Source organism: Argopecten irradians, chromosome 15, assembly GCF_041381155.1.
Source record: "Argopecten irradians isolate NY chromosome 15, Ai_NY, whole genome shotgun sequence".
In the NCBI taxonomy this organism is placed as follows: domain Eukaryota; kingdom Metazoa; phylum Mollusca; class Bivalvia; order Pectinida; family Pectinidae; genus Argopecten; species Argopecten irradians.
The window spans coordinates 21,669,445-21,685,530 of record NC_091148.1 but is presented as its reverse complement, the minus strand read 5'-3'; the positions used below and the strand labels follow the sequence as shown (position 1 = coordinate 21,685,530).

General features: G+C 34.9%; 1 protein-coding gene across 1 annotated transcript; it reads right to left on the bottom strand.

Annotated features, from left to right (window-relative positions):
- Window positions 1-265: 265 nt before the first annotated feature.
- LOC138308962 (cholecystokinin receptor-like) lies at window positions 266-2,870 on the bottom strand. The gene has a single exon (XM_069250027.1). It carries the CDS (start codon window positions 2,528-2,530, stop codon window positions 1,271-1,273), a length of 1,260 nt encoding a protein of 419 aa, XP_069106128.1. The 5' UTR covers window positions 2,531-2,870; the 3' UTR covers window positions 266-1,270.
- Window positions 2,871-16,086: the final 13,216 nt, after the last annotated feature.

Here is a 16,086-nt window from a genome sequence, read left to right as displayed (position 1 = left end):
TTGAGAAATACAGGCTGTATGTATGAATTGATGTCAATTGATAGACATTGTGACAATTCATGATCAATTTGAATTTTTGTTATATTATACATTTTTTTATTTGTTTTTATACAAATCCGAATTTCTGATTGGTAGATAATTTTTCTTCATATTCTATGAAGAAAAAATCTATGAATGACGCAAAAACCCGAAGTTATTATGACGTCACAATAGAGACATCGACGTTGTGTATTGGTTTGGAAAAAAATAATCCATTGAAAAACTAAGGGAATCGTATGTTTATTTTATTTTATCAAGTAGTCTTAAAAATCAAATATAAGCATTGATGATTTTTTTAACTCCATCGGGTTATGAAATCAATTTTGTATGCAAACTGTTATGAATTTTTCAAACAATATTTCTTTCATACACCGATGACGTTAAAATAGTTACATCAATAAATAACATAAAAATATATTCAAGATTATCTATATAATCCAATCTTCTTTAGACAAGCTCTGCATAATTCGAAATTCATAGAGGGGCTCTTTTGTTCATGAAATAATCGCGCCCGTGTTTTGGCCAATCAGAGGTGACGTTTCCAACGGCAACTTTATTGTTTTCCTAAATGGTCCAATAGAAATCATCGTCACAAACAAGTTTGAATCATAATGTTATACATAGCGTAGATGTCATGACATACAATAAACGAAGGAATTTGGATAACAATGTCCAAAATAATAAAAAAATATGTAAGTCATAATAATAAATTAGCTAGTAGAGGTATTATAAACAAAACGCATGGGCGTAATCAGCTAACTAATTGTCTTGGCAAACTGATACTACTTTTTCATACAGATTGTATCAGCACCATTTGAGTCAGCTTATGTTCCTGATCCATGATTGCCATAATCATAAAACTAATTTCGGATGCTGTGGAACTAAAGCTTTTTTCCAAACTAGAGTAAAACATGCCTTTGCGACAACTTCTGTATAACGACCACCTGCGCAATAAGACCACTTTCACAGGGTCCGATATTGTCCATTCCAATGCAGTTTGACCTATTTATGCATAAATAGTAGACTACTTGGCTATTGGATTTTCTTCCTGGTCCTTTGGATGTAGCCATGTTCATAGTAATGAAAAAATGTTTGTAAATAGTATATATCATTAAAACAAATATAAGTCACGTGTTGTATGTTAATAAATGTCAACTCGAACTACATACGGCAGCACTTAGGATATTTATAAAACAATAAAATAGAAAGAAGAGAAGATAATGAGACTTAATTAAGGCTGCCCCCGACATTTAACATATTTACATATGTAGAAATAAAATTTTCTGTAGAGTAGTTTGCATTCTCGTCGAAATCGTTCGTCCACGAAACAGTACACTATTGGGTTAGCAACGTTACTCAAAAAGTATGATCTCACGAGAATTGCATTGAAAGCCCCGAGATTTTCGTCGATGACGTCATACGTGTCACTGCGTATTCCTTTGATAATTAATAGCACCATGTTTGGTAAATACCCTGCATAGGAAGCCGCTGTTGCGACTAAAAACATGAAAGCGATTTGTTTACTTCTGTCTAAGCCTCGCTTTCGTTTGCTTCGTTGTTTACCATTCTCTTTCGATGACGTCACTGAATTCATTTCTTTGGTAGTAACATGCGCCGCAAAGCTTGATTCCTCTTCTTGATGACCGCTGCTGCCAAAGTCTAGATTATCATTTCCGGTTATTGACTTCCGGTTAGAAGAACTTGAGGCTGTTGAATTTGAATGAGATTTGTTCCGAAATAGCATTTGTTTATAAAGAATCCTCCCAACAAATGAATAAGTGAATATACACAATATAAACACAACAGTACTAATAAACAAGAGAAACACCGAATAGCCTTTAAACAAATAGGTCTCTCTGTATTTATCCATTACTGTGCACTCTGTCCCTGTGAGATTTACAAATGGCGGAACTTCCCGTGAAACAATACCATACACAACACCAGATATGGAGGAAAGTCCTATGGCAACCAGGGTAGCAACCAGACATGCATACTTTGCAGCTCGTAACGTCAGTTGCGTTCCAAGCGGAACACATATCTTCCGGTAACGTTCCACGGCGATGACTCCGAGCAGAAAACCGGAGCAGGTACTTACAAAGTAGTTTAATGCCTTGAAAAACTTACAAATGGAGGCGATGGAAAATGTCAGGTTGTAGCGAATATCAAAGCTTTCAAAAGGCATAGATAGTAATGATGCAGTTAGATCCACAGAGGCTAGCCATAACACAAATGTCCGATGATTAGACGGTTTGTACCGTAATGAATAAACTACAATGGCGTGGGCGTTGCCAAGAGTTCCTATCACACACAATACCGCGAGATATATAACCACAGGTATATCATTTTTCACGAACAACTCAAACTCGATGTCAGTCAAGTCGGTCGAGCTGGACACATTTCTTTGAGACTTTTCTGGAATTAGAGATCCAAATTCACCCGTGTTGTTATAGGTTCCAGATAACGACGAAATAAATCCACTGGTAGCGGCCATTGTTTGTAAATGTTTGTGCTCCGGCGGGTCTCTCACATCTTTCTGGCGGAATTAATTTCACTGTCGGTCTGACATCTTAATTATTTTGTTGACAGTTGGAGCAATTTCTCTGCCATGAGTGATATCTACTGACATAGATATCATCTTTATAGCGCATGATGATCTCACATAGTCCATGAGTCGGTCATTTCAGGGGCCCGCGACGGGGTATTTCCTCCCCGCTCATAAAACGAGTGAAAATGTATACTTCAGAGTCATAAACCCACGTTTATAAAAGCATATATTTCAAATATTACACATTTTCAGAGTTCACACCGCATCAACGTTACCATCACTGCATATATTACTCAGTGTATATCTTGCCGCATAAAATTACCCCCGGGGGCCTCAACACTTAGCTAAACGCTTATTTCCGGAACACAGGTCAAAATTTTCAATATGTGACCTTTGACTGTCGCCATACATGAAATCATCTACTTCAGTCCGTATGTATATATACATGTACACGTGTCGTGAGAAATAGCGCCTTGTTATCCCCTACACTTGTGTGACCCGATTTAGAAGTTAAAATTGGCGGGATTCACGTCTTTTAGAATGTCGCAGATGTGATGGTAGACATGATATATGGTCTTACTTTTGCATACACTTACTTGACTCCAAAAAAAACCCATGAAATTGATTCGTCGGCAATTTCCTTGAGGGCGTGTAAGATTCAATAATTAATTTAATGGTCGTTTGATGTACAGTCAAATAATATCATGTCGATATACTCCTGTGAGTTGAACTTCATTAAGAACTTGGAAGACACAGGGTTCTACAACATAATTTAATGTTTATGTTTGTTGGAAGAGCGGTCAATTCGTTTGTTTGTTTGTTTGATTAAATTGACGTCCTATTACTAGTAACAGCCAGGGTCATGTAAGGACCCCATGTACATGTATACAGTGTGTAGCGAGTGTGAAGTGTGTGATGTGAGTTTTGGGAAACTGCGGTATCTTGGTGATGTACCTTCTTGTACAGTGGAACTCTTACCCTTTACTGATACATGCCGCCGAAGACACCAAGCAACACACCCCATCCGGTCACGTTATACTGACAACAGGCAAACCAGTCGTCACACACCCTAAATGCTGAGCGCTAAACAGGAGCATAAACTTCCACGTTTTTAGACTTTGGTGTGTCTCGGCAAGGGAAAGTGCGGCCAATGCTAGAACGAATGTATGTACGTACCCGGCCTGATATGCTCCAAAGACGACATCGTTCATTAAAACTCTAGAAGTCTTTTGCGCTACATAATTTCAGCTACATTGTATGTGTGTTCCATTTGATACTTTTTATTCGTCAATTCTGCGACTTTTGGACTTACTTTCATTGATGCTTGTACATACATGTATATAAACAACCCATTTGATCTTCATTCACTACCTCCGCGCGTAGGTAGACCTTCCGGTTTCTCTCAACTTCCTGTTTGCAAAGTAAACAAATTCAAGCGTCTAATCCGTTTGTTAAGTACCAATACATGTTTCTCGTCACATCATTTAAAGGCCCAATACCTTTCCGAAACGGCTTCTTTTTATGGGAATGTAAGACGAGATGGATGATTTTGTAGAACTGCAAGGGTAATTAGCTTACCATCAATATTAATCTTATTATCACCTTCTATAAATAAACTTGCCAAGAAGTGGTCCAAAGATTTTAACGTTTTTTGCCTTTTGTTATGCGCATAAACCGCTGTTAGTTGAATCTTCCATAAACAATGCCGAACGATTAACTAAAAATTCGGTCATTTTTGACCCGATATGAAAGTTTATTCACTGATAGTTATGATAAATGTGTAATACAATTAGTATTTATTTGTTAACTTGGAAAAACAGATAAATAAAATGAATTAGTAAATATTATCTCTACCAACAAAATTGCCATTTCCCTTAAACTGTAGACTTGATATTAAACGCGGACGACCAAGGACAAAGCACTTTATTAACAGTAGGTTATATATACATGTTCCGGAAATATTAAGTGGACCTGTCGGGCGGTGGTCCAGCGGATCTGCTGGACTGTGTCGGTCAGTTACTTGACCTATAAGTGCGTCATTTAAGGACATCAAGATGACCAGCTACTGTCGTAGTGTTAATGACTTGACCATGACTTGATCAGTGTCCGCGTATAATGCCACAGGGGCTGGGAGTGTGTTAGTCCGATATTTTAAAATGAACCTCTAATGAGTAACACCGTGTTAGGCACGACGAAATACTGTACCTCGGTGTTTCAAAAATATCTAGCTCAGTTTTAAACATATTTACGATATTTCTCTGTAAACGATCTTATCTTTAGCGGTTGTTTTATTTTAACGCTTTTCTCGCTGTCTCTGAAGCGCTAATTCGTGTATAGCGTTAAATTGTAAAAAGATAGTTCTAACTACCGAATTTCGCAATTTTATATCCGCGCTAATAACATTTGTTTTCGTATTTACGCTAAAACAGGTACGTTTGCAGCATTTAAAAAAATTCAACTGAAATTAAGTCACGCCTTCTTTCATACACTACTGTAGAAAATCTGGTTATGTTGATATTGTAGTAAAAATCTCGTTCTGTTAATATTGTACAAAATCTGATTTTGTTGATATCGTACAAAATCTCGTTATCTTGATATTGTACAAAATCCCGTTATCTTGATATTGTACAAAATCTCGTTATCTTGATATCTCAACTTTCGAGAAATAAAGAATGATGATGAGAGATATGAGGGTTCTTGTAAATTATTGTGTACAATGTGGATAAAGATGAGGTCAAACCTTGTCAATCATAAAGCACGTTATGCGGACAGTACATAACCATGTCTCGAGCTCGCGCGCGCACGTGTACTTATTCACTGTTGGTGCAAATATCGTAGCATACTAAATGCAAAATGCATGTAGTCACGTGCGGTACTTCAGTGGCATGATTGACAGCTGTAGCTCCGTCAATATTATAACCAAACATTATATACGAAACACGTACTCCTCATTCATTGGCATTAAAGTGTTTAGAGATCGTGGGGATCTGATAAAACGTTAAAGATGCTGCATCGCAGACGAACGGCATTTTTTTCTTTAACAAAACCAGGAGCAGACAAATTAGTAATATTCTTCAGTTACAAAAGTTTCTTATCACATGACCACCATTGAAAAGTTTGTGCTTCTTATTTTAATTCAAGATAAAAACATTAAAAATTATTATTTGCGTCACGAAAAAGTCCTTGGCGCTATGCCATATTTGGAGTACATTTACTAAAACAAAACAAGCTATGCTCTGTCGGCGATGGAGCATCTGCAAAGTTTATATATATATAGTTGGGTACACGAGATTATCCCTAGATCATCTTAAAGATTAGCGTTATATTCATGTACAAGTAGATTATTTATTTTTTACCGATTTTTTTACATATGCCTCTTAACAAAAAAAAAGTCTATCAACATTCTGGTTGGTCAAAATATATAGAAACTGTAACAAGTTCTCAGATCCCTATGATACAGATATATATATTTACCTCTCGCCCGAAATAGTATGCCACCGTCTAATGAATCAGACTGCAAGAATGACAGACACGCAGTTAATGTCCTGGTCAGATATGGCCACAGCTCAATCCACAGACGGTGACCTTCTGACCATTCCTCTCACGTGCGTTGAATCCTAAACTGCGATGATACATGTATTACTGGCGTAGCTTCTGAATCTTCTCGCGGTGTCTGATACAGTGTAGATTTTATAGATATACTGTCATTTGATTTCATATATCCATACACATAACCTAAGAGTTTTTAGTTTATTGAACTATAATGAAAATAGTTTGCTTTTTGTGCTTGTGCAATCAGTACTTCATTCCATATAGGACATAGTGCCACGGAATTTTTTCCGGACGCAATTATTTGATTTTAATATTTTTATCTTGAAGTAAAATGATAAGCTTTGACAAACTTTTCAATGGTGGTAATGAAATAATATAAAATCACCAGATCTGCCTTTAATTCACAAAACGAACAGCTAGAGGTTCAACCAGTCAATAAAACGAAAACGGCCTTATTGAAGCATTCGGATTGAAGCAGTCAAAGGCAGCCCTGGTGTGTGTGTATTCTTGCGTGGCAACCACTGCGTTTACGTAAGTGTAAACGATTTCGCAGTTGGTTAGGTTATATAGCAAAGATAGAACGGAAATGTAAATATTGAAAATTATATTTTATTTTTTCAATATACATTTTTAGGTGTAATTAAAGGAGAAATGAAGAAAAATCATAATGTGTAAATTTATTTTTGATTTAATTGTCTTCTACTGAAGAAGTTGTATGTGATAACAAATCAACACTATCTCTTCTAACTAAGTTTACACAAGTATTATTGATAATTTTGACAAATGTAAGATTGCAGATGATTTGTTAGCAGAGAGAATGATAATCTCTACGACTTTTTTGGATCATTTTCTGGAATCTGTCACTTAAATAGCAATTTGGTAGCATCTTGTCCATCACGTCAATTTCATTAGTTTTGGTAATACTGCTAAATTAATTTTCAGTTTTATTTTTCATTGTAAAAGTTATTAATTTTAAGCATTGCTACAATGCTGTTTCCTCGTAATGTTCATGATATCTCATTTATTTATTTATTTATTTATTTATTTGTGTGTTTTTATTTATTTTTTGTTTAATTATCTATTTATTTATTTATTTATTTATTTATCTATTTTTGTCAAATAACATGTCAATTATCTTTGTTTAATGATGGGTTGTTAACTTATATGTACATCAAACAGACAATGTCTCGAAAACGTCTGTAAAAGCAAGAGTTATTTCCCTTTATGTCATTCGCTTTTATTGTCGTTGTATCCACGCTATCCACGCCTGAACTGTGCCATAGAAAAACTGAAGGCTCTGTGTTTGACAACAAATGAGCAGGTATGTTATTCCCATGATGTACATAAAAGGAAACGCATAATGTTACACTGTGGTTGACTGTGTGACTTTGGAGGAGTTGGGTATTGCTCTCCAAGTAATCTTCTTAGGAAAAATTGCATGCCTTTGATTGGTCAGTTTATTTCTTTTGAACTGTCTTAATATAAGATCGTCTCGGGGTGGATATAAAGACATTGGTCGAAACCCCTGAAGTGTCAAAGATGAGTAAAGCTTGGTAAACTTTACGTCCTATTAACAGCCAGGGTCATTTAAGGATGTGCCAGGTTTGTTGGTGGAGGAAATTCGGAGTATCCGGAGAGAAACAACCGACCAGATGAACAGACAAAAATGTTTGATACCTTATAAACATTAGTTACAACACAGAATTTATACACGACAAAATTCTTTTTGTGAATGCCTTATGTGTGTTTACATGGAAAAAGTCTACAGAAATACATTTACAAGTCCAAAGAATACTGTAAAAATTTGAAATGAAATTGTAGATCACAACTTAGCTTCATGGTCTGACCGAATATTTTCATTTCATTGTACTCTATATATAAATATAATGGTTTTTTTTGGGTTTTTTCAGTACTGCCAAAAATCATTTTCAAATTAAATTTGTACTTGTAAAATTAAAACATATGCAAGGCAAGCATTGCAATTTTCAAAAAGTTGGTAATTTGTGATGGTGAATAAGATATCAAAAGTTCATCGTGATTCGTGAAAATGAAAATCACGGGACATATAACTTTAAGGATGATCAACTCACGTGCTTGCCACTTATACAGATACTTAAAGGGTCGTGGTATTGTACTTAACACACTAGCCTCAAATTGGGAATCAAAGAACACTTAAATGGTTAAATGAGACATGGAGGATGGTTTTGGAGGTAACACTTGACGTAAGCAAACTGCACTTTAGGAACCCTAGTTTTGTTCCCTACATTTATACGTAATCTTACCAATATAATAAATAGACAATCGTATTATAAATATAATAGAGGTAATTATTATATAGATATAGTAATTATGTCACATATTTACACAGTACTATGAATACATATGCAAGACCACACACTTGTGTTTTTCTAACGAATCAGAAAGCACGAGTTTATTGTGCGGACGAATATATTCACGAGTGCGCGGAGCGCACGAGTGAATATATACGTTCGCGCAATAAATGAGTGCTTTCTGATTCGTTAGAAAAACACAAGTGTGTGGTCTTGCTTTTATCACATACCTTCCCTATTTGATGTAGATCGTTTTATTGACTTTGAGATGATTAACAAAAATCTAAATGTTCAGTTCGCTTCGTCTTTCAAAAACCGGTCTGAACCAGTTTCGGTACAAGCCACTGCCTTGCTTGTCAGAGAGAGGAGAGAAAATGCTACAAAGTGTAGATTTTGCAAACTATCTCGTTTTTTCGAATTGAGTCAGGAAATTATAACTCAACAAGTAAGATACAGGTTTTGATTTTTATATATGACAATAATTTCTCGTTAAGATTTACAACAATTACTAATAAGATAAAAAAAAACCACAATAACATAGTAAATTTCTCCCAACTCGCGATATCATGGTCTGATCGTGACGTCACCGACATCGGTCACACACTCAAAATTTCCCACGGCTTAACTTCAGTCAGAATCGGAGTCCGGTAGCTGAGCTATACGTTTGTACTTGCGAGGAGGTTAAGTGTTATGAGATGTTGTATTTTTTGACTGGGATGATATTTGGAATGAGATATTGAAAGTTCCACCACAGATATTTGCACCAGAAAACATTCCCGTCGCAAGATTTTGTAGGCTTACGTCTTTCTCACAAACACGTGGTGACATCTGGTAAACTCTTCCTGTGTGGTGTTTCCGTCATGGTCATAGGCCTGTGTGATACTGTGGAAGTTACACTGGAAGCTACACTGGAGGATGCAGCAGACTTTTTCACATTTTGAAGAATTTCGCACATTTCACGCTGTTGGTTAAATGAGGCGACGGCATAGTTATTTACGCTATTTACGTTTTTGTGACCAGATAACTGCATAATTGTCGTAGGAGCAACACCTGAATGAAGGAGTTTTGTACACTGAGTCTTTCTCAAGGATTGGTTTGTTTTCTTACCAGTTAAACCAGCATTACTTGCCATTGTTTTCATCATTACACCAAGTTTGTTTCTTCCGACGGGTTGATTTTTGAACCACTTCTGACCACTGTTGTTTTGATTAACAGCAACGTAAAATGGAGATTCCGGTGTATTCGTCGCCTGAGGTCGATGCTTTGCGTACAGTTTGTAGGCCTCGATCGGACATCGCGATTTATTTTCAGGATTTCCAAACTGTTTCGGATTAAACGATCTCATGTGAGTACTGTTTCCCCCTCTTGTTTTTGTTGTTCTTTCGTTAAATTCCAGGTATTCTGATCCAGTTTCATCGTGCTTCAATTCTATATCTCCCCATTTTAATTGTCTGTTTTCATCACACCCCCTGAACCCCAAAAGTTTAGTGTTATTGAACCAGACGGTGTTTAGCAAAGCATGTGGGTTGTCATGACCCAAACTGACCACATTCCCACAACATTTCCTCCTCGTTGTCTGAGACAGGCTGAGCTTTATTGGGACGATTCCCAAGTCCTTTCTGTTTCAACTCTTTACGCCGAGACTGAAGTACCTGACGACTCGTGGCAAATAAATCTGAGGTTAAAATGTTGAAACTATAACCATTTTCTCTCAGATAGCGGTCGATGCCCCTGTGAAAGCTGGTAAGAGTATCAGGCACATAATTAGAACCATCATTCTTCTGAAGGGACAGCAAAAACTCACCAATGTATGTATCTAGTTCAAATGGCAGAATCTGAAGAATTTCCCTGGGGTCGGACCTAGGAGGAGCTAGTCTTTGAATCTTTTAATGCATCCCTCAGTTTTCTTAACAGTGTTTTCATTTCTTTTACTCATGATGTAATTTCTCAGATCTGAGACACCGGAAGTGTAAATATTGGATGGAATAAGGTCATCGGCGTCGTCTAAATCAGATGAAACATGGCCATGGGTATCGGGGGTGGGGTCAGGAGGAGGGGGAGCACAAGACGCGATGGTCGAGGATGATGAACTAGATCTAATTTCATTTCCAGACTTCGATGTTTCGTTACCTTCAACTTTAGGAATGCTTGATTCATCATCTGTCTCTGGATCCATCAGTAAATCATGTAAAATGTCGAAATCCCCAACAAATGCCATTATAAACAAAGCCAACACCGGCTCTGATAACAAGGTGTAAGCAGACGACAACTTGTTGTTATTTGCTGCCAACATCCTCCTATTAATATTCCAAATTTAAATTCTACCCAGAACTATTCTAAGTCCACAATATTATTTTTATTAATTTATATTTTAAATAAAGTACAAAAATAAAATTTACAATTTATTAAGTAGCAAACTTTTTTTCTTCCCAAAATAAACCAATGCAATACAAGGGAATTCCCCTAAAAAGTAGTTCCGGCTAGTAGGTGAATACAACATTCCGTATTGTACATGTGCAATACAAAACAATGTATTTCATGGTCTGAAATTTGCTTGTATTACTATAACCAGATTCAACAGGTATGTCATAAATGACATTATTACTATATTTAAAATCTTAATTTGTATATCTTGTGCGTTTGCCCAAAGAAATGATACTGCTTTAATAACTTAATAGATTATTTACATAATTAGTTATTCCATTAAAATAAGCTTAATTTCTTAATTAAGTACATGTATACGTTAACAGAAAATGTATTTTTATCTTTTTTCTTATTAATAAATTGATAATATATCTATACATTTTCTCAAAAATTGCAAATTATTGCTATAACCTATCTTTGCTAAATATTTTTAAGAAAAATTCTCTAGCTCGCCAGATGTAGAGAGTATTAAGTAATGTAGTTGATTTGGTTGACACTACTACGGTTACTTCTTTGTCCCATATTTACTACTTAACAGAGTTCTTGTCCTTCATACGCACGTTTGTTAGAATCCTAAAGGCAGTAATATCTAGAATACAAACGTTGATATTACTTCTTTGGCCAACATTTAGATTTGACAGATAAGCCACACACAACAAATAGTAATTGTTTGTGTAAGCTTAATGATGTTGAAACGAATTACGAACTGGAAACTTGAAACCACAACCGCCATGGATCATTTTCAGTATGCAATTCATTATTTTTAATATTTTCGTCTTGAATTAAAATAAGAAGCTTAAACTTTTCAATGATGGCAATGATGTAAAATAAGAATTTTTTGTAACGGAAGAAAAATACCAAATCGTCTGCTTCTGTTTTTGAAAGAGAAAAAAATAACCATTCGTCAGCGGTGGAGCATCTTTAAATCTTTTGTAACAATGTACATGTATGTTCACATGGTGAGTACGTAGATTCAAAGTAAAACAAAACTGGACCTTGAACTTGACATTGGACGTTTGTTCAATATAAGTCAGTGATTGTAAGCCAATTCAAATTGTACTTTGTCCAACAAAAAAATCCTCCTCATCAGTACAAAAGTACTCATACATTAGATTTTGATATTATACAATTGTTTCCTGGCTCCAGTATAATTATCAGATATATCATTATATTACCTTTTAAAAATACTCATTTCCTGAAGCAAACTGCTGGTCACATTATAATCTACGATTATCTCAGTCACACCTAAAATCCCATTTGAATTCTTCTAATTTTAAAGCTATAACAGTTCATTGAAATTCTGCAGGGGTGAATGAGTTATAATGATTAACAAGTTACCCTCCAACTATGCAAGCAGATCTAGACCAACAATCCACCCAGGAAATACCTGTGTGATGAATTTCCATCCATCTAGAAAAATGAACCTTTGCATTGACCATAACTGAAACGAGAAAGCTAGCAGCGCACAAGCTAAGATGGGACACCCTCATCTCCAACAACTACAATAAGCCGAGCAATTCTATTTGATTTCTGAAACGGAACCTGAACACCAGTATTGAAATTATCAAAGAGAACTACTATGAATTACTAGTTTGACCAAAACGGAAATATGCTAGCACCATCTGGAATCCATACTAACATAGCGGCACACACGACTAAAGATGGTCTAAAGACTCCCAGCGAGATATGAAACAAACCTTTATCACATCACCTCAACTGTCAGAGATACGTTACAAGACCTAGGTTGAATCACCTTAGAGGAAAGAAAGAAAAATTAGAGACTGGCAATAATGTACAAATAGTAAATAAGTAAAGATAGAGGTTACAAGTTGCAAACCTTTGACAGACAATCAAGAATCACACATTCAACCACATAATGCAAAAAATATGAACCACAGGGACTACAACAGCCCATCAGACAGCATAGCCACAACAAAGAATATTTAAGCCTTCAAGACTCTCACCACCACATGACTGCTACCCTAACCCTAGGGATTTTCAAAAATTGTTCTCTTAAGCATTGGTGTATCTACATTTTAATTTTGTTGTTGAGAATTTGCTATTATAACACAGATTCTCACAAAAGTTTGCCAACACATTTTATTTCATACCCCGATGAAGTTAAAGAATAGTTACAACAATGCTTATAATTATTTTTTCAGGCTACTTGATACCATAAAATACTTTTAAACGTATGATTCTATTGATTTTTCAATGGATTATTTTTTTCCAAATCAATATGCATCGTCGACGTCTCTATTGGAGTTATTTTCATAGTATTTGAAAATAAAAATCTGCCTATCAGATAACTGGATTTAGTATGAAAACAAATAAAAATAATTATAGTAGCATGATGAAAAAGAATCTGCCAAATAGAAAGTAGTATTTGGTAAAAAAAAAAAAAAAATACTAATGTTTCAATTTGCAATGCATAAATTACTTACGACTTTGTGTCTGTATATCAATCTGCAATGTAATTTTAAGTCATAAGTTTACGCGCGAAAATGATGTCGGTTCAGTGGCGGATCAAGAACACTAAATCTTGAGCTTTCCTAAAACCAGTGTTAAATGATATAAATTGTGAAAATACGTGAAATATTTATGAAAAATAATCTTGGTTGAAGGGATTTTGCTGGAGCCAAATAAACAATTTTGATACACAAGTGCTAATTCATTGAAATAAACGTTACTCTTACAAACCCATGGTGTCACTTTCAATACCTACTCGCAAGGGAAAATAACTCTGTAATACACAAGTATGCATACCAATGTTTCACATCTAGGTCTAATCTCAGCAAATACTTATATAACCACACGCAAAACACATAATTGAGCATTTCCGGCTTTATTTTCAATTTGTTTTGACATGGTACTGTATAACAGATTTTAAGTATTGCTATATATCGTATATCGTTACGTACTTGACATATCAAGTGTGTATTAAAACATGAAGATATTTCTACTTATAATAACCATCATTGCGCATGTCAATAGTCAGAAAACAACATTAATAGGTCTAGATCAAATGTCAGGGCGTTGTTGACAAGACAACTTTGCAGTATGAGTAATGATATCTTCTATAGGAAAAAGGTCTAGAATGAGAGAGGGAAAGAGAGAGGGAGGGGGAGAAGTGGAAGGGAGTGAGAGAAAGAGGGAGGGGGAGGGAGAGAGATAGAGGAGGGGAAGGGAAGGGGGAGAAAGGAAGTAGAGAGAGATGGAAGGGGGAACTTCAATATGTAAGAGGAACAGGCGTTTTATTATATTGTTATTTGATCATTTAAGGATTTATTTGAATATGAATTGCTGTTATCGAAATACATTTTTGTATAACACAATTTGTGTTTTTAATAATATAATTTATATCTGATGATTAATAAAAAAATATTATATTAAAAATGCTCTAAAATAATATTTTATAAAATCCGGATTTTTTTATGTCCGGTTTCATTATTATCTTTGACTAAACAAATTGGCGGCCATTATGATTGGCTTGCCTGCCTACTGCAACAGAACACCGTTTAAGTTGCCTAGGTTTTATTCATGTTAGTAAATCTTTGTGTTTGTGCTTTTGAAGAATTTTGAAGTGATAATTTCTGATTTTGAACAGTATTTATTGGTCATGTCTAATTTCGCTAGCTGGCTCTAGCTAAAACGATAATGGACACCGTGATGCATGACTGAATATATTAATTGCTACAGTTTCACACCTCTATTAAAGTTTGTGTAAACACTGACATAGCTACCTGCATTATACAAGGACCTGATACGAGTCTTAAGCCATGAGATGTAATTAAAATTGCACTAATGGCTTGATCTGACAAACTTTGTCTGAGCTTTTTGACACTTTGGTACAAGTGCTGAAAATAGTATTAATTGATGACCCGTCGGGTCAATCGGGTTATACATTCTAAAAAGTCTAAAAAACGGGTCAACCCGGAGAAATCGGGTGAGTTGGCAATACTTCACAAAAGTATGAATGTATTTAAATATACTGCAAAGCGGATTATGATAAGACTAGTCTATTAACGCACAAAGAAAACATTTCCTCTAATATTTTCAATCTTAATTATTCAATTTACTATACATATCTGTTGAAAATTTCAAATATATCGCGTGGCGGTACTATTTTTAATAAAGTCATTACACTGTTGTATTGGCCAATCAGAAGCGGCGTTACAAACGACAATGATCACTACAATAGATAACATTTAAGCCAATACAAATTGATAATTTACACTCATATCTATTGTTTAGCTCTTTGAGGTTATTTTCCATATACCGCAAAACTTGTACGTCAAAAATTATGACGTCATACATACGAATCGCTTTCGCGGGATATTTTAAAAGGCCAAACGGAACAATGGGATAAGATATCAATGCGCCACAACTCAATTTGTTTTATTGTAAAATCAAGTAAAATCACGAAAATTTATTCCTAATTAGTACCTAAATGAGTTATTTACTAAATTAAATTACAAGTATTATTTCCAATATATTTCTTGTTTATAGAATTATAGACAAAATATGGCAGAACATTATTTTTCATGTATGCGAATCGTCTAAGAAGAATGTCCTGAAATTGATGTGTCTCTGACGTCATAAACCCTAATGATATAGAGAATAATGTGCGTAAATAGACATTAGATCATTCCTGGTAATCATGTTATTCGTCTTAGTCCTCGTAATAATCTATTTCCTTGTTCTCCAAGGCATAATCTCATTAAAAATAAGCATCACCATCATCATCATCATCATCAACATCATCATCATCATCATCATCATCATCATCATTTAAAAAAAGCATCACTATCATCATCATCATCATCATCATCATCATCATCATCATCATCATCATCATCATCATCATCATCATCATCATCATCATCATCATCAAAATCATAATCATTATAATCATCATCATCGTGATAAAATCAAAATCATTAACTTTCAAAGTATAAAGAATGCCATGTGTTCACCTAAAAGAGTCAATAATAGTTTTGTTATATGAAACGATACATTTTTTATTAAGTGAAACAATTTTGAAGAAAAAAAGGCGAAATAATTTATTCAAAAAACAAAGTCAAGAAAATCTTCAGTCACGTATTCATCAGTAGGTATTTCTAGATATTCTGTTAGACTTTTTCACAATGCAATCTTCGGACATACCGCTATATTTAACATACGTAAAATATCTTC

Bases quoted from the DNA above. Each gene is read 5' to 3' on its own strand.
- LOC138308962 (XM_069250027.1), bottom strand. From the start codon at position 2,530: ATGGCCGCTACCAGTGGATTTATTTCGTCGTTATCTGGAACCTATAAC.